This window comes from Anopheles moucheti, chromosome 2 (assembly GCF_943734755.1).
Source record: "Anopheles moucheti chromosome 2, idAnoMoucSN_F20_07, whole genome shotgun sequence".
Classification (NCBI taxonomy): Eukaryota; Metazoa; Arthropoda; class Insecta; order Diptera; family Culicidae; genus Anopheles; species Anopheles moucheti.
Genome location: NC_069140.1, coordinates 89470925 through 89495365, shown reverse-complemented (window position 1 = coordinate 89495365; position 24441 = coordinate 89470925). Strand labels below are relative to the sequence as shown.

Here is a 24441-nt window from a genome sequence, read left to right as displayed (position 1 = left end):
ATATGTTTGTTGAAGTGATCCGATTTTTTACTTTCTCTTTTAATTTTGCAATGACATAATGTGGAAGAAACGAGAAAATTGAGAGAAGCAAAAAAAAAATAATATAACGCAAATGCCTACTACACAATTATTCGCCGCACTGTAAAGCACGCGTGCTGTCGGAAATACGAAACCCGATGGCCGGTTTTTTATCCTTTCTGTTTTGCTTTTCCATCCCCTCCCAAAATCAAGAGACGCGCTGCGACCGTTCAAAACAAACCTTGCGGGGCGCGTGCAACTGTCATCGTCAGCTGACCGATGGAGGGGAAAACCAGGACGACTCGCGTGCGTCCGTCATCGGCTTTTGGTAAACAAACGCCACGCCGCGCGGTGGCCTGCAGGGGAAGTCTGCATCGGCGGACGCGGGTACGGAAGAGAGGGAGTGCCGGAAAGAGGAAATATCGATTTTTCACATCCAGCCTTCATTTTGGAACCTGAAATCAGCGCACTGACGGGCGCTGGTAGGGACGCCCTGGTGAAAAAAAGGTTTTTGTCCATTGTTCGGTGCGGTGTTTGCACGTTTTCGGTGGCGCTGTTTGTGATCAACTCAGCAAGGATTCTACCTCACACGTACGGTAGAAGATGGAGTTGTACGATTCAGCCCGCTATGGATCGGTGTTTAACAGCATTTTCCTCTCGACCGAAACGTCCGATACGAGCGACACGGCGGCAACGGCGAAAAAGGACACGAAATCGAAACTGCTGCTGGAACCCAACCTGGATCGGTACGAAATAGCGTCGAATGCGTCCCGTTTCGGTGTGTACCATGCTGTCCGGTCGATTGTGCTGGAACGGGAAACAACGGCACGGCCAACGATAGCCTCGATGCGCATAATCGATACGGCACTGGATGAACCGAAATCCATCGGCAGTGGACAATCCGGTGCGAATCAGCGTGTGCCGCAGATAGTGCTTGCGGGCTTGGACAGTCTGTACGGGATCATAGCGGAAACGCGCCAGAGTCAACCAAGGATCGCTACCAAAGCGCTACGTTCGCTGTACGACATACTGCAGGGTAAGCGTTGGTAGAACAACTCCAGGACTTTCTTTTGACTGACACCTCTTTTTTAGGTCAAGATCCCGAAGGAATGCGTCACGAGCCAGATGCCGTGTTTGGACCGCTGTTCGATCTACTGCTGGAACTGTCCACCATCAGTAGTGCTCCCACGGCGGCGAATGGCTCCTGGTCATCACTGGCCTGCTCGACACTACTTTCCCTTGCCATTGCGAAGGGCGATACGGGCCGCATAGTACGCTCGGTGGCCGCCATACTGATGAATTCGGTGTACGGGTCTACCAGCACTAGTGCCGCCGGTGGTTCCGTCCAGATGCCGCAAAGTGTCGCCAAGCTGCAGCGCACCATCTTCTCCATGGCGACGGGCCGGGCATCCATTGCGGATTACTTTCGGTGCGGTGTACCGCGCGGGAGTTTAATCGGTGAATTCCGGCTACCGCTGGAGTCTGCCGCCGTGCATGCGGTTGCATCCGATGGCAAATATTTGTATCTAGTCACGGCGAAGGGTTTGCTGAAGATTGGTTCCGGTTTCAATGGGACGCAGGAGGGTCTCATCTACGGTGCGGTCACGATAACCAATGCCAAGAACGAGTTGCCTGGATGGATCGGCTATTCGGGGGTATGGTGTGGGAATTTTGGAAATTGTAAGTGGTATTAATTTGCATTTTTTTCTTTCAGGGCAAGTTGTACTATGGTCGCATCAACAAGATGGCGGCCAATAATGGTTGGACGTTTCAGCTGTACGATCCCACAACGTTGACGGCCTTAGGGACGGTGCAGACGGCACCGATTCCCGCATTCCAACGTCGTTACGGTCAACTCTTCTCGGATGGTGATGCCATCTGTTGGTTGGGTGCGGTTTCCGACTCTGTGCGCGATTCGACCGATATGGACGATCAGGAGGAGGACATCCTTGTCGTGAAGCAGCTGTACCCACCGACGGTTAGCTCCAGTTCGGGCGGCTCCACACAGAACGACACTCGTCCGGAGTTGCGTTTAAAGTTAGCAAAAAACCGATACCATACGTACGGTTGGGCCGCCTTTGAAGAAGAACTGGTCGATAGTGGTGGATTTCAGCAAGCACCGGGTGGATTGGCTCCTCCTGTGCTGGAAAGTAACCCCACTGGTGCGGGAATACAGTCAATATCCTGTGGCAAGGAGTTTGGTTTGGTGCTGGTAGACGATGGCAAAGTGCTGTACTGGGGTCGTGGTACTGCGCTGGGTCTTAAAACATCCGCCAACGTGTCCGGTGCGATAGGATGTGTTATGAGTGCCCCGAAGGCAACCGTTTCGATGAAGCTGAATGAGCTGACGGCATTACCGAAGGGTATCACCTGCTTCCGGCAGGTTGCGGTCGGTCACGAGGCAAACCATGGGTTACTTTTAACCGGCGATGGAACGGTATACTTTACCGGCACGGCAAAGCGAGGTGAAGATGGTGAGCTGGCCAAAACTAATCGACGGCAACCGAAGGCAATCAAGCCGAAGCGATTAAACAAACTGGACGGACAAACGATCACGTTCGTGGCCTGTAACAATGGTGAGTGTAACGTCGCACACACATCACGGTGTTCCATTATTAGCTTTTAACTCTTTCCCTTTTTGTTTTGTTACGTCCTGCTAGGCACATCCGCCTTTGTGACCAAAGATGGCAAACTCATCATGTACGGTAAGGACACGAACTACTGTGAACCGAACGGTGTCGTTGGCGGTTTGACTGATGTAGTGATACGGAAGGTGGCCCTCGGGAAGGCCCATTGCGTAGCGGTGGATGCGCTGGGACAGCTTTACACCTTTGGGCTCAACAATAAGGGACAGTGTGGTCGAAAATTTCAGCGTGAACGCAATGGTAAGTAATGTGTAACAAGAAACAAGTCGTTTTTAGCTGTGATTTTTAAGCTCTTTTCACGTTTTTCATTTGTTTTTAGTGGATGAATTGATAACTACTACCAATACAAACAACCAGGCGAATGTAGGAACGTTAACGAACGGCACTGCAACGAATCAGGCTAATGCGTTGAATGGAACTAACGCCCCATGTAACGCTTGTCACGCAACGCCCTCAGTAGCACATGCCGAACCACCGACAGCTTCAAGCGCAAAGTGCGGTTGCGGTTGCGGATGTTGCTGTCACTGCGGTAACGCCGGTACGGGAAACAGCACCGGCGCTGCCAATCCCATCTCTTCCAACGACCCGGACACGCCGCGTATCGTACCGGTACCACCGCAGCGCGTCGATTTGCCCCATTCCGGAAACGATCCGAGACGTCCACCGATCGTTACACAGATCGCCTGTGGACAGCATCACTCGTTGGTGCTTACATCCGCGGGAGAAGTGTATAGCTTCGGTAGCAATCAGTACGGCCAGCTAGGAACGGGCGATCTCCAAGCACCGCCCGGCGGTAGACCACATCTAGTTCGCTTTCCGAACGGCGCTGGTACGGTGGTGTCTGTCGCTGCCGGTAGTAATCATTCCGTGGTGCTAACGAGCCGGGGCGCCGTTTACACGTTTGGCAATTATCACAAGGGACAGCTCGGTCGGGAGGCTCCGGGGGGTAGGCTGGACAGTGTAAGTGATGGAAACTTTTTCTGGCACTGCGGGCCGGTTGCGATCGATTCATTCGGTCCGGGAACGGGGCGCCGTGCATCATTCATCGCGGCGAGTGGCGATCAAACGTACATCAAGGTGGAGGAATCTCTTATCAATGGAGCAGCATTGGCAAAGTACAGTGTAACGGCGGACCGATCAACAATTTGTAAGTAACTTTCACTAGTAATAGTAGTAGTAGTAGAATGATGAACTGAGTGAGCGGTGAGCGCGAGGAAGATCAAAGCTCAAACGAGCGGTTGAGCGCGTTCTGTTGTGAGCGCTCTGAGCTCGCTTAATGATATCCTTTTCCCAAGACCCAATACTATCTACAATCAATATTTTTTATAAACATTGCGGAAAATAATGTTAATTACGATATTCCACAGTGCTCATTCCGAACAATCAGTCACATTTGGCCGGTTCAATAACGATCGATCGCCGTACCGGGCATTGCCGTGCGCATCGAATGAACCAGTTCGACGCACGTGTCGAACTGAACGCTTCGAACGTAAGCGTGAAGGAAGCGTATCGCAGAAATCGGTGGCATTTCTCATTCACACTCGATCCGTTGTTCAACGTGCTGTGGTGTTACGACGCGATCCGGAAGCGCATGCTGATCTTCAACCCGATTGCATCGGAACTGTATCGGCGCAAATCGCGCCGTAAACATCAACCGAATCAACACGCATACCAAACGGACTGTGAGAAGGGTGATCAATCGCGGTACGGAACACACGAGACACTTACCGTTCTAAGTCCGGAAATAGCACTTCCGCAGCGATGGAATGGCTGTGAAGTGCCACGGTTTCAGCTGGCGCTTAATCTGCTAGCCTGTTTGGATGTGCTGACCGAGGCTACGGAACGGTTGGGTGCAACCGGTCAGTGGCCACCGTTCGAACCATCGCTGGATGGATCGGCAACTGGTGGATCCTCATCTTCGCCGCTGGATGGTAATGTGAACGTGAATGCATCGGATTGGTTTACAGGATCACGAAGCGGTGGCGCTGGTAAGTAGTGCAACGAAACATCCTTAAACTCAGTTATACAAGAATCTTTTCGTTAAATTCCAGCAGCATTTGGTAGTGGCCGGCAGGTGAAACTTTGCGATCTTGCACCGGATGACGATCCGCAGGAGGAAGACGTTCCCGAGCATCGTTCAGTGCTGCTCACACCGACCTTCGGGTCTGGCAGCATTGACGAGGAAGTGCCCGCGATCCCGATGTTAAATCGTTGGAATATAGGCAATGCGGAAGTCGCTAGCAACGGATTTCCTGCCCCGAACGTCGTCAGCGAAAGCCGATTCCCGTTCCGGACGGGTCGTTCTAAGGGTCCTACCAACGGTGTTGCTGCAGGCAGTGTGCAATATCGTCGTAAGAAGACAGGTGCTGGTGGTGGAGCCGGTGGCACTGCTGGTGGCACTACCAACAGTCACACGCTCAGTAACTCCTGCACGGAGGATAGTGTGGTAGCGTTGTGTCCCATATCGCGAAGATTCGCAACAGGCATTAACCGTGAAACGTTCGAATCGCTAACGGCATTGTTGAGCTGGGCGTGGAACGCTTTCCGCAATCTTTCGGGCGAACAAAAGAAGGGTAGCGGTGGTGGGACGAAGACTTTTACCACCAACCCAATGACGACGAACAATGCGGGTCTGATTGGGGAAGCGAAGGTAAGTGTCATTAGCTGTTGAATTGTTGAGATTGTAATTTCATTCTCGTTTTATTAAGAGAGATTTGTGTATTTATAATCACAGAGCTTGAAAAGCGAAGAATCTTTATTGTTCCAGAACCGTTGTTTTTGTTATTCTGTACACAGACATCTAATGGCTCTATGTTTTTTTTTATTATATCCTTTTCTACAGCTCATCGTTCGACTCTCGTTCATCTGTAGAGTGTGTCTCCGATTGCTCCGTCGATACTTGAACGCGATCTATCATCCGACCGGATCTCGATCATCCGAGGATGATGCCGATGTCAACATTGACGATCAGTTGCGATCGGAGTTTGTAAATCCTTTCGGAACACCACATCAAGCCACCTGTTCACCGATGTCCTCTTCGACGGTTCATCCGATGGCATCTTCAATTACCGGAAATCATCAGTCGTTGGCAATGGCAGTGGTCGAAATACGCACACTGCTGATCGACATACTGGCCGATCGCGTTACACTGCCCGCAATGGAACGTTCCATGAGGCGACGAGTGTGCAAGGCAAAACGTGAAGTCCTCGCCGAATGTCACCGTACGTTTGTCCGCTGCTTTGACATATTTTACCCAACGCCTCCATTGAAATGGGAGGTACTGTGCAGGCGGTTGCTGCTGCTGCGTGAGACGGATTCGGGTGGAATGCTGCATGGTGGTGTAAAACCACACGTTGACCGTTACCGGTACAGCTACGGTTCCTCAAACAGTGCTACCGAGCGAACCACCGGCCGTCTGCTACTGAGTGCCATTTTAGCTGGACTTTGTCAGCCGTCCGTGAATCTTCGCGTTACCTTCTCGATACTGATATCGCCCTCGCAGTCTGCACCGGTTCCAACAGGTTCCGGCTCTAGTCGGCCACAGTCAACCGGCTCGGGCGCGCTGATGATCTCACGCAACCGTGACCTGTTGGCGAGTTTAATAGAGCAGATGACAAGTACGGTCGGTGTGTCGAATAGTGCCGACACTGGAGGCCAGTCTGGTGTGCCGCATCTGCCCGATTGGCATTTTCGCGATGTGCTGGAGCTGTTGCTGGAGCTCGTGTCGGATCCGGTGCGCAGGAAGCTGGACCGGATCGGACGGCATCGGCGTCGTGGCAGCAGTAGCAGTGGTAGTAGCAACAGCAACACCAGTAGTGCAAGCAGTTGTCGTAGTAGCGAAGGTGTCGACTACGATTACGAGCTGGATGATGACGAGACAACGGATTTGGCCGAAAACGGGGGCCACGATGGTGGAACGTTTGCTCGGGATGATTACGAGAACGAGCAGGCAGACGTCGGTAAAGGTTGGCCATTGTCCAGAGGGTATCGCAACGAATCGCTCACCGAAGGTGACAGTGATGGTGAGGAAGACGATAGCGATCAGGACGAGAGTCAGGATGACGATCAAAACCAGGAACGGCTGCTGATCCGCAACGGTTGTCGTCTGTTGGCCAAGCTGCTGTCGGAAATTATTCACCACGGATGTGATCCGGTAGATCGGGACCGGGGTGATCGCGGTGATCCGGAGGAAGCGACTCAGCAACCGACGACGGATCTGATGGTACCACCGTTGCCACCGATGGGTGGCAGCAATCGGCTGTTCAGTACAGGCAGTCGCTTTGGAAAGGTTGATCTCGGCAAGACGTGGAATACGGGGAACTTTGGACCTGATGCGATCGCCTTTACCGTTGATCGTTCGGGCATATCAATTGTTGGCGCATGTGTAAGTAGAAGCTTTAGGGTGAAAGTTTGCCGGGTGTTGATTTACGAGATGGAACTCTTTTTCACCTGCAGGTATATTCCGGATCGGGAAGCTACGAGTATCAGTTGGAACTGCTTTACGATAGTCATCACTCGACCCATTCACACACCTACTCCCATTCGCATCGTTGGGAAGTGTTGGAATCGATCGTTGGATCGTACGATCAAACGGCCGTAAGACAACACATGGCCGAACTGCGCTTCAATCGAGCCGTGCTACTGAAGGAAAACCATCGTTACGCACTGCGTCTATGCAGCCAGGGTGCGAGAACTCTTTCCGGAGATTGCGGCCAATCGTCGCTTCGTGGTCCATGCGGCACAGTAACATTCCGCTTCTATCCGTGCGATTTGAGCTTCAACGGTACGACACCGTCCCGTGGTCAAATACCGGCCATCCTGTACTACTGCACTCCAGCTGGAGGTTCTTCCGGGTTTCCGCATGGTGGGATGAACATCGGGAGTGGTCGCGAATTGGGCAACTGTCGAACACAGGCGCGTGATCTTGCGCTGGAAGTAGCAAGAGCTATTGTAGGCCGGTGTCGCGAGCTGCTCACTGTGGCACATGAGCTTGCACTGTGGACTTCCGCTTCGCCGGGAATGCGTGCACCATCTTCGTCGGAAACATCGTCCACGCCCTCCTCTTCTGCATCGTCCGGAGTGGTTGGTATTGGTGGTGCTGGTGGTGTGATCGGGGCTGGAGGTGCCGGTGGCGTTGTAGGTGGCGGTGTAGCCATTGACTCAGAGCATAACATAACACCGATCGAGGAACATTTGGACGTAGGTTCTACCGGGTTGGTCGGTGTGATCTCTTCGAATGCGGCAGCTACGACCATTGAACGGACGAGACGGACGATCGGTAAAGTGCTCCCGAAAGGACTGCTGGAAACGCTGCGTGGAAACAGTGGTAATGCTGGATCAGGAATTTCCGCTGGCACTCCGTATGATCCATACGAAATTGATTCCGCCTCGGAGGCAACGGTCGGTGGAATAGTGAGTGGTGGTAGTGCCGGAGGTGGAGGTAGCGGAGGAGCCAGTGGAAGTGCCGCGGGGAGTGGTGTTGGAATGTCGGCGGCCAATGGCAATGAAATGGAGCTGCCGGCTGGCGCTGCCATGGTGCTAGCGGTTCCAATTCGCAAACGCACCGTGTGGGATCTGTTTCGATCGCGCACCACACGATCACCGTCGGTGGTGAACTGTCTGTTTCGGTATTTGCTTCCGCTAACGCTGGCCCAGCTGGAACGCTGCATTCGAATGGACTTGAAGGTATCCGTAGAGGTACTGTCCATGGTGCAGGATATTCTTCCACCCATAACGGCGCTGAACGAACTGCGTCGTCAAAGGCATGTCAGCAAGTGCTTCACTCACATGACGAACAGTGGCGTGAATGCGACAACGACGATCACCTCGTCGGCTACCAGCATGAACACGACCAGCCCACACTACTGCATCTTGGAAAGTGATCATCCGTATAAAACGGCAAGCCTTACCGCGTACCGTGTACGATTTCCGGCGACAGTGCGCTGGATGTGTCTTACCTTCGATGCGCAGTGCGGTACGGTCCAGGAAGAGGATCGCGTCAAGGTGAAAATTCCCAATCGGCGCGGTGATCGTGGCAATACCGGCAGTGAAAAGGACGCTTTGGATGATTGGTGCACGGTACGGATGTATAATACACCCTCCCGCTGGGGTTATGGTGGTCCGGGCCGGGCCATGGTGTTGCCTGGGCGAGAGGTAGAGATTTCCCTCGAGTCCTGTTCGACGTACGTCAACGAACCCAAACAGCAGTCGTACGGATTCAAATGTCTGGTGATTGGATATGAAAATGCCGATCAGGTCCCGGCAGGTGAACACGTTGACGCGCATCATGCTATTGTGGAAGGTGCTAGTGGAACGGCCGGAGGGACTCTGATCGCTCTGGAGCATGAGCTGGCACATCTCGGCGGCCGCTGCGCACGTAATCTGCTGAGGAAGGAGTTGCGCTTTGACGATGATCCAGACGACAGACTCACCGAACCAGAGGCAGCCACACTGGAACGATACGGAACTACACTGCTTGCCAAGGGACTGATGGTACCCGACGCCATGTTGGCTATTCGCAACGCTCTCGACTGCCATCTTCCGGTGCTGTGAGTATACTTGATTTTATAAGCTTAGTTTTTGGTAGTTTCACATTTGTGCTGTGTCCTTAATTCGATATGTTACCTTATGATGTACATCGCCTTCGTCTAAGTAGCTTAATAGCTTAACTCGTAGTTCTAGTAGTTCTAGTAGATCTAGACTATCCTCGACAACACTTCTTTGATTATCCAAGGTTGTCGGCATACGCAGTCTAAGAAGTCTTACATTACCGCGCATATTCAAACTATCCGGGCAATACTCTTATATCACTTGTTTGGATGAGTGTCATAGCTCTTAAAAATCCGTCTTCAGTGTACCGACCGTTTCGAGCTTCAGCAGTATCTGTGTTTCACGATAGGTTCTCGGGACGGGTTGCACTAAGTTTTGCTCCAGCAGCATCATCCGCTGTTTCTTACGATAGTGTCTCCAGCACAGGAGACCACCAATGATGGCACCGAGTATGGTGACTCCCAGCAGGGTAGCCAACACGATCACCAACACCATATCTGGTCCTTCCGAATCACAACCCTCCCGGGCGCGAAATTGTTCTACGGAGATGTACGATTCTGGGTCATCGCGTGATGTCGTTGCGAACGGTTGCAGGAAATAGATTTCTGGCCACGCTGGGAATGATATGTTGGTGCTTTCGCATGTCGCAAGCTGAGCGATACGGAACCCTTCCAGACTGACGGTGAAATTACGTGGAAAGATGAAGAAAGTGTGCGCATCGTTGGTGGAGGTAAATGTGTCGATGCGATTGCGCTCGAGCAGAATGTTCGGTTGTGCATTCCATGCGGAGTCGTTCGATATCCTCACTCCTGCAATGGAGATCGTTAAAGAGGGAGATTGTGTTTAAACATTCGTATTGGTTCCGGGGGGGAACATACCTCTAAAAAGATTAGACGATAGCAGACCGAAGGTGTTGTCGATCACTCGTATGCGATTTTTAATTTCCAACTGGAAAGCCTCGTCCGCTATAGACTCGTTGAAACTATTTCTTTGCAGTAGCAATTCATCAGCACCTGAAAGAGTCAAATGGTGGTCAGAGTACGAACTCACCAGTGTGACCAGTAGTGTGCTACTTACTGCTCTCTGTAATAGCGGCAGGATGAATGGTTTGCAGAAAGGTGGAGTCTCTTATCTGTATCGCATTGCTAACGATGAGTCCTTGCCAGGCTTGGGAGGACCAAGTCCCGGTCATGGTTACATTTTGAAGATGTAACTGCTCCATCTGAGCTCGCTTGAAAGCGTGTCTGGCGAATTGCCCAATCACGGTGTCGGAGAAGATGAACTGCTGGAAGCGTGTACTGATTGCTAGCGATCGAATTATCCCCACCTGAGAACCACTGAACAGCACGGAACGCAACGCCGCACCGTGGAAAACATTTGCCGGAAGTTCGTCTAACTGGCAGCGCTCAATGCTGAGTGTGATTGGTCCGAATACTGGATGCGGATCGTTTGGATTGACGATCTGTTGTCCACTGGCAGGACTGCCACTCTCAAACGCAAACGACTCCAGCGTCAACTGTTCGATGTTGACGAACCGTATCGTTCTTGGCAAGAAACCGGCGCGGATCGCACGGAACGTACCGGCCGGTACGAGCAGTTGCTCGCAATTTACGATCAGAATATCGGTGGCCACGGTGGTTGCCCCGAACGGTGGCAGGATAAAGGCAGCGTTCCGCAAGTTGGGCTGATGACGCAACAGAAAGCATGATTCATAAAGACGTGAACCAACACGCGGCCGAGATGTGGTGTGGGCACCATAACCGCTGAGTATGTTCGTTTTTTTTTGACACCTCAGCAAAATAAAGCTGATGAAGGTTAAACATAACTTACCCGTTGTTCGCCGTACTCGTTACCGCGCCGCACACGGACACTGTCGTGACAGTCACAGCGCAGCACACGTTCCCCTGTCCTGCCGTGAAATGAACCCCAATCGCTTCCACTTGTTTGGGCCCACTGTGAATTATCGATTCGCTCACATTGCAGCGGTTGGTGTACGATTTCTTCCAGCTGCTCCTGTTCGCCCAACACGCACGCCGATCGGATGGCGATCAGCATTATCAACAACACTATGCGACACCGAACACGATCCATTGTGTGGGGTTAAACAAACACACGTCCAGGCGCGTTCTGCGCACCATTCACAGTGTGGCGGTGTGTTGAAAGTGCTGGCTGAAATAGCTGAAGGTATTTCTTTCTGAACAGCCGACGCCGAGCGAGTAGATGTTTATGATTACGCCGTTCCGAATGGTACACTGCAGCCGTAAGGGGGCTACACTTGGCACACAAACACAGAAAAGCGCTCCTGCTCGCGGTTTGGTGCGTATCTCGTTTGTACAGTACGAGGTCTTACGATAAGATAACGTGCAAACAACGACACGGTGCAGCGCGTTATCGCGTGATACCTGTTAGAATCATATCGCACCAGTATGATTCACTAATAATGCTGTGCAAAACTGTGTGTGTGGGTGTATGTGTGTGTGAAGGGTGATAAGATTTGGTTTAGATTTGTGAAAAACATGAGATGGTTTTATTGCCGTTGTTGCTCATTGCTGTCGTCTGCAAGGGTCATATCTTCGATGCGAACCGTTTGCATGCTACTGCCGGAATGTTCCGACCGGTTACCATCGGTCCCGTCCGGTTGATCTTCACCACTGTCCGATGGTAGTGTTGCTGGTGGTGGTGGTGGTGTTGTATTACCCCTGTGGGGCCGTTTTAGTTGTTTCATCGATATCGCGTAGGTTGGGCCGGTGCTACCGTCCCCACCGTCCGCTGGACGAAGCATCGTTTTACGCTCCGCTTCACCATCAATTTCATCCTCGTCCTCATCATCATTGTCCTCCTCACTAGGCGCCTTCCACGGTACGTTCCCGGGCGGTCGACGTAGCAGAATAACATCCGGCAGGTTCCCTTCCGTCGCACTCGGGTTCCGTTGCATCGTAGCATCTCCGATCGCGTACGGACTGATGAGATTCCGATTGTCTGGGCGACAGAGAACATAAATGGGATTAGATCGAGCCAAAATACATCCCTCATCCCGCACACTTACCACCATTTCGCTGCAACAACAGCTGATCATGCAGCACGGGTTCGGAGTAAATGCCCTCGGGGACAACGGTCATTCCACCGTGATCTAACGGTGCTGCATAGTCACCCAGCAATCCGACGTTCTGGGTTCCAGTGCCCCCGAACATCGGTGTGCGATTTAGTTGCAGCTCATCGTAGATGTGTCCCAGCTCATCATTGGTGTCGCTGTTTGGCCGTACGCTTTCGACCAGTTCCGGGGGCGGCGGCCCAAGCTGCTGGAGAAGTACGAAATTCAGCGCAACGATTTCAGCGCAACTGATTTCGTGACGCTTCAGACTATCGAGGATGGTTCCGATTAGTCGCACCTTGACCTGCTCCTCAATACCGTTCGGTGACGGGGCTAGTAGCTGCTGCATTGGAGTGTTTATTTCACTCCAAATTTTGTGATCGTACGATTGTTTGATCCAACCGAGCGCATTTGCAATGATGCGCCGATCGGAGGCTGTGAATGAACTTCGAGTAAGCGACGCCGAACGTATTGTGACCGGTCCGGCAAGTGATGATTGTGTTGTCATGGTTTGACGCGCTGGGTTTACTCTACGCCGATAGAAGCAAACGGTGAACAGTATAAGCACGGTTATAGCAAGAGCTGCGAGAGCTATCCATATCCACAGCATCTTATCCAGCAGGAAGCCATCATCGTCCTCGTTGGCTAGCGAATCTATCTTAGCGAACGGTATTAGCGGTGGAGGTTTGCGATTTCCCTCCTCACCGCTAGTATACGATGAGCACTTTTTTGAACCTTCCTTTTGGCAAAACTCCGCCAGGAAATACTGGACATTTACCTGTCCCAAGCCACCGGTGGTCGTATCGTTCGATGGCGCTTCGCTACGATTAAAGCAATACCGTAAGCTTTCCTCAACCTGACATGAAGCGCTTGCAGTGATCGTGGATAGCAACTTATCACGATGCGCAACCGGACCAACCAACTCCCTTAGCCAACTGTCGTACGTACAGCCGCACTCACGGCCGAAATGGATGGCGTTGATATGGCAACTCTGTCCGAAGGTAAAACTATCCGGCAGCGCATTGGTGATGGTGTTGTTTCCAAAGTAGCAATGAGCTTTCGTCTTATCCACACCGTCCCGGCTGCGATCCCGCAGCAAGATGCCATTAAATTCACCAAACGAATTCCCCGTTATCGTTACGTTCTGCCAATCTTTCGGGTGTAGCCATTCCTTCCCGGTGCGTATCACGTGGTTCCCCGTGACGATCGTAAAAATACTTGTGAAGGTAAAGGCTTCTGCAGCAATTTCATTGATCCTGCAACAAGATGCAACGGTGAACAATTAGATAATTAGAATCGATGAGGCTTACAAAGGCTTTTTATCGCTCGATTTACTTACGTGTTACTCTCTAGCAGTAAATTCTTTAAACCACTCCCATTCACAAACTGTTTCTCGATACGGTGAATGTAGCAGTTGCGGAAAATGAACGAATCGCTAAGCAATCGCTCGGTGACGGCCCGTTGTCGCAGGCTCGTTAGGCGACACCGGACAAACTCTATATGCTCCACCTCGTTTGCATCGAACGCGTGCGTTACTATCTCACTAATGTTGCACTCATTAAAACTTAACAGCCGAAAGGAAGCACCAAGCTTCGGAAGACTCTCGATAGTGGTACGATAAATTTGGATCTGCAAATTGCATGGAGGAAAGAAGAATTAATTAACATCGGGGTGACATTATGAGCTTGAAAAAGGGAGAATATTTGGGAGAATGATCTAATCTAGGTCTGATTCATGGTTCTGAAAAAATGAACTGAATGAATGAATCTAAATTTCTATTCCAAAGTTTTAAGGCAAAATTAATTATTTGTCAAACTACCATTTCGGTTAAGGTTACCACTGCGCTGAAGAATGAATCTCTTAATGGTGGATTCCTGATTTAAATTACTCCTCCTTAAGGATTAAGGATTAAGGATTTAAATTACTCCTCCTTAAGGAGCATATGGACGAATCTTCTTAAAAGATTCAATAAGCACAAAACTAATCCTATTACCTATTACAAGTTCTAGTAAATTGTGTAAAGATTAGCTGGTACTTCAAGTCAATCCGTTGTTGACGTTGTTCTGAGAAAGAACCTATGATAACTACTGTACCGATGCTGACATACCCTGGACGATGTAGAACCACCGAAAGCGTTCGGTTCAATGTGAAGATTGCTGACGTCCTGGATGAACACTTCCGCCTCGTCCACCGATAGGAACTCAGTCTTAAGCAGCACATCTTTCACGCGCGTGATGTTTAGCAGATGCGCTCCTGTAAAGCAAGCAAGAAAATAAATCAGAACGATCGTGCGGTGGTGTGGGCAAACGGTTGCCCTAGCCAATTGGCGCTAGATAAAGCGAACCGCGTGATATCTTACTGCATGAGATATTTCTGTGCAGCACCAGCCGGCCAACGTTTGCAACCAAGATCTCCGGAAACTGGCCATTATTGTTGCACAGCGCACCTTCGTGAAATTGTACGGACGTGTCGGACGATCCGGTCCGTGACTCACTGCCATCGATTGACAGATGGTTGATGTTGTTTTGCTTGAAAAACTCCCTGCGTATGTTGAGCTGGCCACCGGCGATCAGCTTTATGTTGAGCGCGGTAGCACTCGCAGGCAGAAGAAGCTTTTCGTCGAGCACGAAAGACCCAGCATCCGTCCAGTTGCTGTTGGTGCTGTCGAACAAACAGTCAACGGTGGCGAAGTTTTGGTTCGTACAAGTACATAGGTAGGAACAGACGGACGGTACACCGGCGACCGCGGTATACTGAAGGACGGTTGCTATCGCTACTATCAGCATCCAAACTGCGCCAACAGACCAACACGTCTCCATATCGCTTGTTTTTGTAAACTAGATTTGATCACTGATGGCACCGTTTGACCGATCGATCGTCTGCTGTTTTGTGTCACATTTTGCACGATGGAGCGCACTGCGGGTATAGGTTGGTTGAGTTGTATTGCAAAGGCGTCTCAAGATCGCCTAATCGCGTATTCACGCCGTGCGGGAGATGCGAAAGATTAGCTTTCCGTGTGCCGATGAATCATGCAGCAGACGAGTGCGATCATTGGCCAACGATTTTAAGCGATAATAGCTGGACGTTGTGTTTTCTTTTTGTGGAGAGGCAATCTGGGAGAGTGTTTGCGTGTTTGTCCAAACACTCCTTTTTCAAAAAGTCGTAAAAATTAACAATACAAATAAACGGACGGCATTCCGCGATGTGTTGGACTTTCTGGCCACTGCTCAACAACACTACACTGCTAATGTTGAGATTTCATTCCGCCATTACGCAGCATTCACTTTACACTATAATTATGCACCGCTTTTCATTAAAAAACACACACTCAAGCGAAACGATTCTCGGCCCTAAAATTCGATTCAGCTTAATTGTGGTGGCATGCTGCGATTTGACCGTCGCTTGCTTGGTAAACCACCTATCACTTTACAACCAATTAACATCTAATCACACTGTTTTGCTGGCCCAGCATCCAATCAACCATGAGCAATGGGAAAAGTGACACAAAACAGGTTCTGCACAGTTCTACTTCCCGCTGGGTTTCACACTAGCCCTTCCGTTCCGATCTGTTTCACTCGTGTGCGAACGGCTGCTGCGTATCTAGCAGCCTCTGACATTTTCTCACACGCGCGCACCGAACACCAAAACAAAACCGTACTGGTCTAGCGAGAGCAAGAAAAAACAAAACATTAAGATGATGATGAATGTCAATGTGTTGCAATCGACCGCGAGAGAGAGAGGGTGAAAAAGTGCGTGCGTGTTCCTTGCCCGGACGGCAATGGAAGCTGGAGATTCAATCCGTGCACGCACAATAATGGTCACTTTATCGCACTAAACGGTGGTTCACTTTGGCAGGTGCATCAGTGCAGGCGATCAGTCATGTACGAACGCGTTTGAAGGGTAGAAGTGCGTTACGATGAATGGGCCAGACGAAGAGGCCGCACCCACTCCACTACAGAACGGGTACGTGCGTAGTGGTGCAGTGTGCGTTGCGTACTGCCGCAGTAGCACTTGCGATGATCGACGGTGCACCCTCGTGCACACACACACTGTGCCACACTGTGTGTGTATACCATCCCCGAGCCAAACAAAGGAGATGGTGTTGCGTGCGCAGATTGCTCGTGCGTATGGAGGGGTGAGAATGCGCACTATGGATCCAGCGTGGTCGTAATTTTATATTAAAGAATTAAATGCATAATATTATAAAATAATAAACGATCGCGTCTTTGTGTCACCTCGATGAAAATGATTTAATAAAAATGATCTTTGTGCTTTACAGCGAAAAGAACTACGAAAAACAGTTCCTGCGTGACTTCATATACGTCGCGGCAGGATCGCCAGGGGCACGTTTGGCCGCCTGGTTGCAGCCCGAATCCCGGCTGGATCCTAGCCGGTGTGAGATAAAAATTATTTCACCCCAAACACCACCACTCCGAGCGGGTTGGCCATCACACTTTCGGCTGGAAACTCGCGATCAGTACGGGGAAGAGATTTTCGTGCCCGGCATAAAGGTAAGTAAGGGATTGTGAAAATTATATTGAACATTTTTTGATCGACTTTTTTTGAAACCTTATTGGAATGTAAAATATAATTTCTCATTTTCCAGATTGAAGTAAAGGCATCCCTTCGACGTGATACATCAGTTAACGCAATCACACCGAAAGTGTCGCCCGGAACACCGACCACCGCCACGCCACCGTCCGTACCGTACGAGCCGACGTACAAAGAGAAGGAAAAGAGCTGCCTACAGGCAATCAGCGCCATGCGCCCGTATCACGGCTATTCGTTCGAGGAGTTGCGACTGTACGCGGCGAACGTAAGCAGCGCCAGCATCACCACTGCCGCGACCACAGAAATCTTGACGGCCAATGATTTGGGTAAAAATAAGTACGGCTTCGTGTGGACGCCGATGGTTGCGGGTGCGTACGAACTCACGCTCCAGATCGACGGCGTACCGGTGGTGGTGGAGGACGAAGAGGAAATTTACCGCCTGGAGGTAATTGACGCTGGTGGTGGTGGTGGTGGTGGGGGAGGAGGTACCGGCGGTGGTGGTGGCACGTGTGCCGGCGGAAGCGGTGCATCCGGTGGACTGCCCAAGATGCACTGCGGCGAGAAGGGTATGGCGGGCGGTGGACAAGGCCTGAAGAAGGTGCACCCACCGACGAAGTTGCGTAAATTCTTGGCCAAGAATTCGGCCGGCTTACGCGTGCGTCTGCATCCGACATTACAATCAGAGCAGATCGGTGTGGTACGACCGAATGGGATCGTGGCTTACGGTGATGAGGTACGTTTCGTCCATCAAATTAAATGCTGAATAACTTCTCCATAGATTAGTTAATTCCGCTCCTATTACGATTTGTTAAAAAATTCATTTAGGATCTTTAGTTCATTTTGCAAAGAATCGGCCTATAGTTAGCCTATGAGTTATCAATAATCCTTAACTTTACAGCTCGAAAACGATGACGGCGTTTGGGTGCGTTTGACTGCGGAGTCTATACGTGAGCACTGTCCGGCATCTTGGTTCCCGGTTGAGGCATGGTGTTTACAGTACAACCAACATTTGGGGAAAACGCTTCTCCATCCAATTGTGGACACTTGCTCGACGAAGGTACTGCTGGAGCATACTACTGCCAAGGAGGAACCCTTGGTTGCCGACACGGTTGAGGACATTGAGGCAGACGATTGTGAGGGTGACGGTGAAGAGAACGAAAACACCATCAACTATGGAGATTTCCGTAAAGCCGCAACCGCTGCACTGTCCGAGGTTGTTGGTGGAGGAGCCAAGGCACTGCAGAAGTGGTTCCATCGATCTGGGACTGAGGGTTCGTTTATGGACGAAACCACTGGGCAAACCAAATCACCGCATCATCCTTCAGCTGGTCCTACTCAGCAACAGCAGCAGCAGCAGCAGCAGCAACAACAGCCTAATGTTCCTCATGGACAGACGCAGCAGCAAGATTTGCAGCAGCAATCGTTTCACCAACATCTTCCAAAGCGTGCTCTTTCGCCATCCGTTGCGGAAACGCTACGGGCCGTGTTTGCGGCATTCTTGTGGCACGAAGGGCTTGTGCACGATGCGATGGCCTGTGCCTCTTTCCTGAAGTTTCATCCAACTATTTCGAAGACGGCAGGAATTGGAATTGGTGGCGCACCGATTGGGCTAGGCAATCAGGCGGGCGAGTTACCAATTCCTGCTGTACTAACCCGCGAACAGAAGGTACTCCAGCGTCACTCGGTGGAGTTCTCAAATGCCACGCTAGACGCACTGGAGCGTAGCGGCAATCGGTGCATTATGAACCGTAGACATCGGGGGATCGGTGCGGGATTCGTTGCCCTCGACGGGGGAGGACCTTCGTCAGCGATCGTAACAAATCCAGTTCCTCCGGTAGCGTTGCGTTGCTTGGTCCATCTTTGGGATCAGTTGGGTTCGAACTTTGTGCAGCTTGTCGAGACGAACTCAAACGACAAGCGGAATGATGATGGTCATGGAGGGAAAGAGTGTGGTCCACTGCCAGCACCAATATCGAATGCGGGAACTGCCATCCCACCTGCTAGTGGTGGTTCGATAGCGGCTAGTAAGAGTGGACTAACGCTAGCTGCAACGACAACCGGAACGGCGACTACTGGAACAACGACGGCTCCACCTAATGGTGGATCAGCTCCGGACGGTAGTTACTGTGAGCTTTGTCGTACGATACTACACTCAATTCCCGTAACGTATCACATGCGACTAGCCCACCCGGGTTGTGGGCGTCCTGCAGGTGGCCAAGGCTACAATTCCAACGGAGTGTATTGCGAAGGTTGGGCCGGAGATTGTGGAGACGGCGGACATGGTGTCTCGAGTTGGTATCTACTGTGTGAAGGATGTCGGAAACGATACGAAGGAACCACACCGGTACCACTTCCCGCCGGTCCCCAGGCAGCTCTGTCGGCAGCTGCGGACCGAAGAAATGAACCGCCCCGGTCGACACTACCTTCTGAGCTGTTTGCAATGATGAAGGAAAATGCCTTCTTTCTGCTGGATCTTGCTCCGGTAGAGTCGTCCGCCTGCAGTGCCAGCACAACGGGCAACAGTGAAGCATCTCTGACTGAGGTAACGGACGCATCGGAATGGCCAGCGCCTCCGGATCGGCCGGCTTGTCTGGGGACATTTGTCGACTCTGAATCGTCACATCAGACAGCGGCCCGTTATCCGAACGATGGTGCTCCGGGAAGCTTTCTGCCACTGTCGGGTGGAAAGTTCCATCGTAGTGTGTCGATGGGCCAGGGAGCTGGACCGTCGGTGGTACTGCGACGTCGCCAGCGTCGTGAAGATGAGTGCTCTGATGCGAATCTTTTGAACCATCCATCAGAGAATCTGCGCAGATTAGTTCCGTTGGATGTTGGTGTGCCCATCGGTGGAGGCGTTGCAGGAGAAACGAGCAGTAATGGTACCCACGCCGGTCTACTTGGACGACCAGCAATGGTGTTCATTTTGGAGCGTCACAATCTGGAACGTTTGCGTCGATTGTTGATAAGGCAGTTGCGACGTTCGCTCTGCCACCGGTACAGTCTGCAAGGGTTTAACTGGCTGCTGCGACAACTCACCGAACCGATCGGACTGCACGATGTTATGTGGTGGTTTGTGTCAGCTCTCACCACCACCGATCTGGATGTCGATCCTAGCGATGCAGATTCTGAGCTCGGTCTAGAACACCCCGCATCCAGTTGCGAAGGTCATTTGGGACGTGGAATTTCGCGGGCACTTCACGCCTTCCTATCAACTGTGTCCGAGTTGACGCTACACTTTCCACTTGGATCGCCTCTACAGCGCATGGCAGTGCAGTGTTTCGGTTTGCGGTTTGTACCATCCGACCATCAGTTTTTGCATCGTGTGAATGTTTTTGGCAACATTTCGCGCATCCTCTCGAAATCGGAGGAAGAAGAGGAACGAGCGCTGGAGACACAGTCAGTGCGTGATCACCTGCTAGGCGTTACCGACGAGGCACCGATCGAAGTAACGCTATTTCAAGATGTTACCGATCTGTACGAGGTAATTGGCGTGAAGTTAAAAATGTAATATCACGAAACTGAAGTATGAATTTCGCTTTCAGCTTACTGTTTCGTCTCGTCCAGCACTCGCTCAGGCATTGCTTGATAACTCTACGGAAACATTTTGGGAAAGTGATGAAGAGGATCGTGGCAAACCAAAGACGATCGAGCTTATTCCGGGTGGTCGAGCAGGCTCTTCGGTACCGGGAGCTGGTTGTCAGTTATCACTGATTGCTGTGCATGTGGACAACAGTCGAGATGTAGCGGTACGTTTGAAGACTACTTAACAAAATTACATATTCGGGAGATATAGAGATTTGTAAAGCTAATTTCATTCCATCATTTCAGTGCAAAGTGACATCGCTCTTGCTTTACGGAGGATCGCATTTAAACAGTGTGACAGGCACAGGTGAACTATCATTACTACGCACAATCGAGATCGATCCGGCTGCCTGTGCTTGGCAAACGGTTCCAATATCTGCAGGTGGATCTTCGAGTACTCCAACAAATGGCCATTACCGTCTCGAAATTCGAGGCCCCGATGCAACGTTGCGTATCCGCCAGGTGAAGCTTTATGGAACTCGATCAGGCAACCCTGCAGCGTCGTCGGTTCCAAGTGCATCTTCGCTTCCTACACCGCGCCAGGTTCAGTCGCGTCTGTGTGAGCAGGAAACACTTCGCGTGTTCCGTCTGCTGACTGGTCAGGTGTTTGGCAAGCTGCTGGAGGAAACTTCTACACTTATCGGGAATTCTGGCAATGGAGTTAGTAACGGTAGTGGCGCTAACGTCAATAGTGGTTCAGGTGAAGTTTGCAGTACAGAACTCTCTCCGCTTCCATCGCTGTCGGAATCCATACACGATCTTCGTGAGCATGCAGTGGGCATTCTGTTTAGCCGACGCAAGCTCAGCCATCTGCAGAAGCAAATAATTGTGCACGTGGTGCAGGCAATTGAACGCGAAACGGTGAAGGCACGAGATGCGTGGGAACTGCTGCTAAATGGAGAGGTCAACATTCCTACAACATACAACGATGCCTACTGCTTCGAGATGCTTAGTATGGTAAGTGAGGAGTTTTGCCTGCTCAACGATAAGCCTCAATTAACAATTAACACTCGACTCTATCTTCCTCGAAGGTCCTGGCCCTTTCCGGAAGCTCTGTTGGACGTACATATCTTTCGCAACAGCATCATCTGCTCAAGGATTTGCTGTCACTTGCACACACGGGAAGTGACCGTGTCCAGCGTCAAGTGACGGCTCTCATTCGTCGTATACTACCGGAGCTTCCATCAGACAACGTTCCTCACAACACTGCGGACAGCAGCGTTCCTAATCAACATTCCGTGGATACTGACTCCGAAGCCTTACTAGACGTGCTGCTAGCGTTAATAGCAAAATCACTACAGGTGCAGGTGAAAGTAAAGAATGGATCGAACGGACAGCACCAGCAACCGTCCCAACAGAGCGTTCCACCCTCCTCACTTGCTACCACTGTCGTCAGTTTGGCAACCGTAACATCCTCCTCGTCGCAGATCCTTACCACGGGCACTGGAAGCGTTAGTCGACTGCAGCGCCATCGTTGGTATCTGCGAGGTTCAATCGCAGCCAAACAGGCGGAAAGTATTATTGCGCTAGTGCGTGACATGGCCAGTGGTAAGCTATCTGAACGGTGGGCAACGGCATGCCGTTCAGCTGTAGCTAGTTGTCTGCTGAATGTGACCCAACTGGAAGAGGAGTATCGTCGTAGTGCGGATACGTGTATCTGTACCGCCACCCTGTGGTTAGCGTTAGCAGCACTCTGTGTAATTGATCGAGAACAGATAGATAGGTACGTTTTGTATTCAATTTGTATCATGCTATAATTTATAGCATCTAGTATCTGACATGACGATTAAATGTTTATTTGATAATTTTTTGTTACAGACTGTCTTCCAACCAATGGCATCGACAATCGGAATCAAACAGACCACTGTGTAGCAACCATGACGATGAGGTTACATATGCCGTCCTCAACTGTGCCCTGTGTGGTTCACTGTGTGCTGATTGTGACCGTGTATTGCATCTTAATCGGCGCACCAGAAACCATCATCGAGCGGTAAGTTGGAAGTCTTCTTGCTAGCGATCGCACGCCTTCTTAATATTCGTTTTTTCGGTTTCAGGTTTGCAAAGAGGAACAGGACGCGATCCGTGTGGAATTGCACGAAAGCTGTGGGCGCGCCAAACTGTACTGGTTATGGGCGGTGGTCGATTCGCGCACGCTCAAGGGCATGCTCGAGTTTCGTGGGCACGATCCGAGCGCAGGCTGCAGCACCGTACCGGTCACGGCCACCGGTGTGGGCGTGTGCCGTTTCTGTGGTGCTACGGGTAGCAGCGGTCTGCTGGCACTGGGCAACATCTGTCCCGATGCCCAGTGCCAGGAGTACGGTGCGGTGTCCTGCACCAAGGTGCATCCGCGCTGTGGGCACGCGTGCGGTGGCATTATCAACGAAGGTCAATGCTTACCGTGCCTGGTGCCGAACTGCCAGTCCGAGGGAGATTCGGGTCAGTACGGGGCGGGTATGCAGCCCCGTCTGACCCAGGACGGTGAGGACATGTGCATGATCTGCTTCACGGAAACACTCGGTACGGCACCGTCCATACAGCTGCGCTGCGGTCACGTGTTTCACTTCCATTGCTGCAAAACCGTACTAATGCGCCGCTGGAACGGTCCGCGGATAAGCTTTGGCTTTGCCCAGTGCCCCATCTGTAAGGTTGACATTGAGCATCCGTCGTTGGAACCGTTTTTGGCACCAATCGTCGCTTTGCGGCAGGATGTCAAACGAAAGGCGCTGATGAGGTAAGTGTTTTGTTTTGCTGGTGTTGATTGCTTTCTTATTCTCATGGATGAAATTTATTTTACTTTAGGTTGGAATACGAAGGATTAGCTAAAGCGGTAACCGCCGATGGAACAGACCCTACACGTTACGCAATGGAGCGATACGCATACTATGTTTGCAGCCAGTGTGGAAAGGTAAAATAGGAAGGGTTTTGAGTCATTTTCTGCATGTACCTGTTGCTATAATATTGTAATCCTCCACCGCAGGCTTACTACGGAGGTGAAGCACGTTGCGATGCCGAGCTGGGTGAAAACTTCAACCCTCAGGAACTGGTGTGTGGTGGTTGCAGCGATGTATCGAAGGCAAAGATGTGTCCCAAGCACGGTATGGACTTTCTCGAGTATAAATGCCGGTACTGCTGCTCGGTGGCAGTATTTTTCTGCTTCGGCACAACCCACTTCTGCGACACGTGCCATGACGATTTTCAGCGTTTGACGAATCTACCGAAGGGAAAGTTACCGCGCTGTCCGGCCGGTCCCAAAGCCACACAGCTGACCGGCGAAGAATGTCCTCTACACGTCGTACACCCGCCCACGGGTGAAGAGTTTGCATTGGGTTGTGGAATTTGTCGTAATGCGCAAACGTTCTGAACCAACTCGCGCTCCGGATCGGTAAAGGTATGTGCTTAAGTGAACAACATGTTGACGACCAAATTACCATATTGCTACTGCACTGCATCATGATACTGTACTCTATTTGGCTACAAAGTCTAATGGACTAATATTTAGGTAAACAACCAAATAACGAACCCAAACGGGTTTAGCTAGGATACTGAGCGGTTAAGAACTGGCGAAAAATTCAAAATTGACCGGTAAGCATCGTAAGTAAAAGCATTTTATAAAAACTAACCCTAAAATGAATCTTGATTCTACCAAAAGTTTGATAATTTATAGATTTAATTTAAGTGAAAGATTACGTAAACAGGTGATTTCCTAACTGCCGCATTCCTTTCTCGCTAGTTCGTTCAGTTTGTATTAGTGTCGTATGGTGTGTTACGAAACTTAAGAGGCTAAATTATTGCTTAATTTAATAACCTAAAACATTCACCGATGTAACGAATGACCAGAGATCTGCAAATACTCGTAAAGACCGTTCCTTACCAAAGAATCTGTCTAGTCAATTTTAAGTTATCTAGTTATTTACACACTGTAGTGACCTCAAAGGGTCGTAGATAAAATCCATCCACACAAATTTGAATTAATCAAACAATCTCTCTTGCTTAAGACATTCCATA

General features: G+C 50.8%; 3 protein-coding genes across 3 annotated transcripts; 1 reads left to right on the top strand and 2 right to left on the bottom strand.

Moving 5' to 3' along the window:
• Positions 1-621: 621 nt before the first annotated feature.
• On the top strand, positions 622-24344 carry LOC128300043 (E3 ubiquitin-protein ligase highwire). Its single transcript, XM_053036109.1, has 25 exons — positions 622-1054; positions 1111-1673; positions 1733-2594; positions 2679-2903; positions 2983-3810; positions 4031-4651; positions 4715-5313; positions 5506-5954; positions 6036-6434; positions 6747-7047; positions 7119-8928; positions 8986-9211; positions 16583-16814; positions 16910-17587; positions 17753-20335; positions 20397-20600; positions 20683-21091; positions 21191-21393; positions 21468-21856; positions 21893-22159; positions 22255-22426; positions 22491-22841; positions 22878-23167; positions 23236-23341; positions 23414-24344. Exons 1-25 carry the CDS (start codon positions 622-624, stop codon positions 23795-23797), a joined length of 13584 nt encoding a protein of 4527 aa, XP_052892069.1. The 3' UTR covers positions 23798-24344.
• Positions 8723-11303, bottom strand: LOC128298141 (uncharacterized). Its single transcript, XM_053033884.1, has 4 exons — positions 11043-11303; positions 10290-10896; positions 10091-10225; positions 8723-10021 (listed from the first exon to the last, which is right to left on the bottom strand). The coding sequence occupies exons 1-4, from the start codon at positions 11301-11303 to the stop codon at positions 9498-9500; spliced, it is 1527 nt and encodes a 508-aa protein (XP_052889844.1). The 3' UTR covers positions 8723-9497.
• LOC128298140 (uncharacterized) lies at positions 11740-16027 on the bottom strand. Its single transcript, XM_053033883.1, has 5 exons — positions 14663-16027; positions 14411-14556; positions 13643-13932; positions 12259-13559; positions 11740-12191 (listed from the first exon to the last, which is right to left on the bottom strand). Exons 1-5 carry the CDS (start codon positions 15120-15122, stop codon positions 11740-11742), a joined length of 2649 nt encoding a protein of 882 aa, XP_052889843.1. The 5' UTR covers positions 15123-16027.
• Positions 24345-24441: the final 97 nt, after the last annotated feature.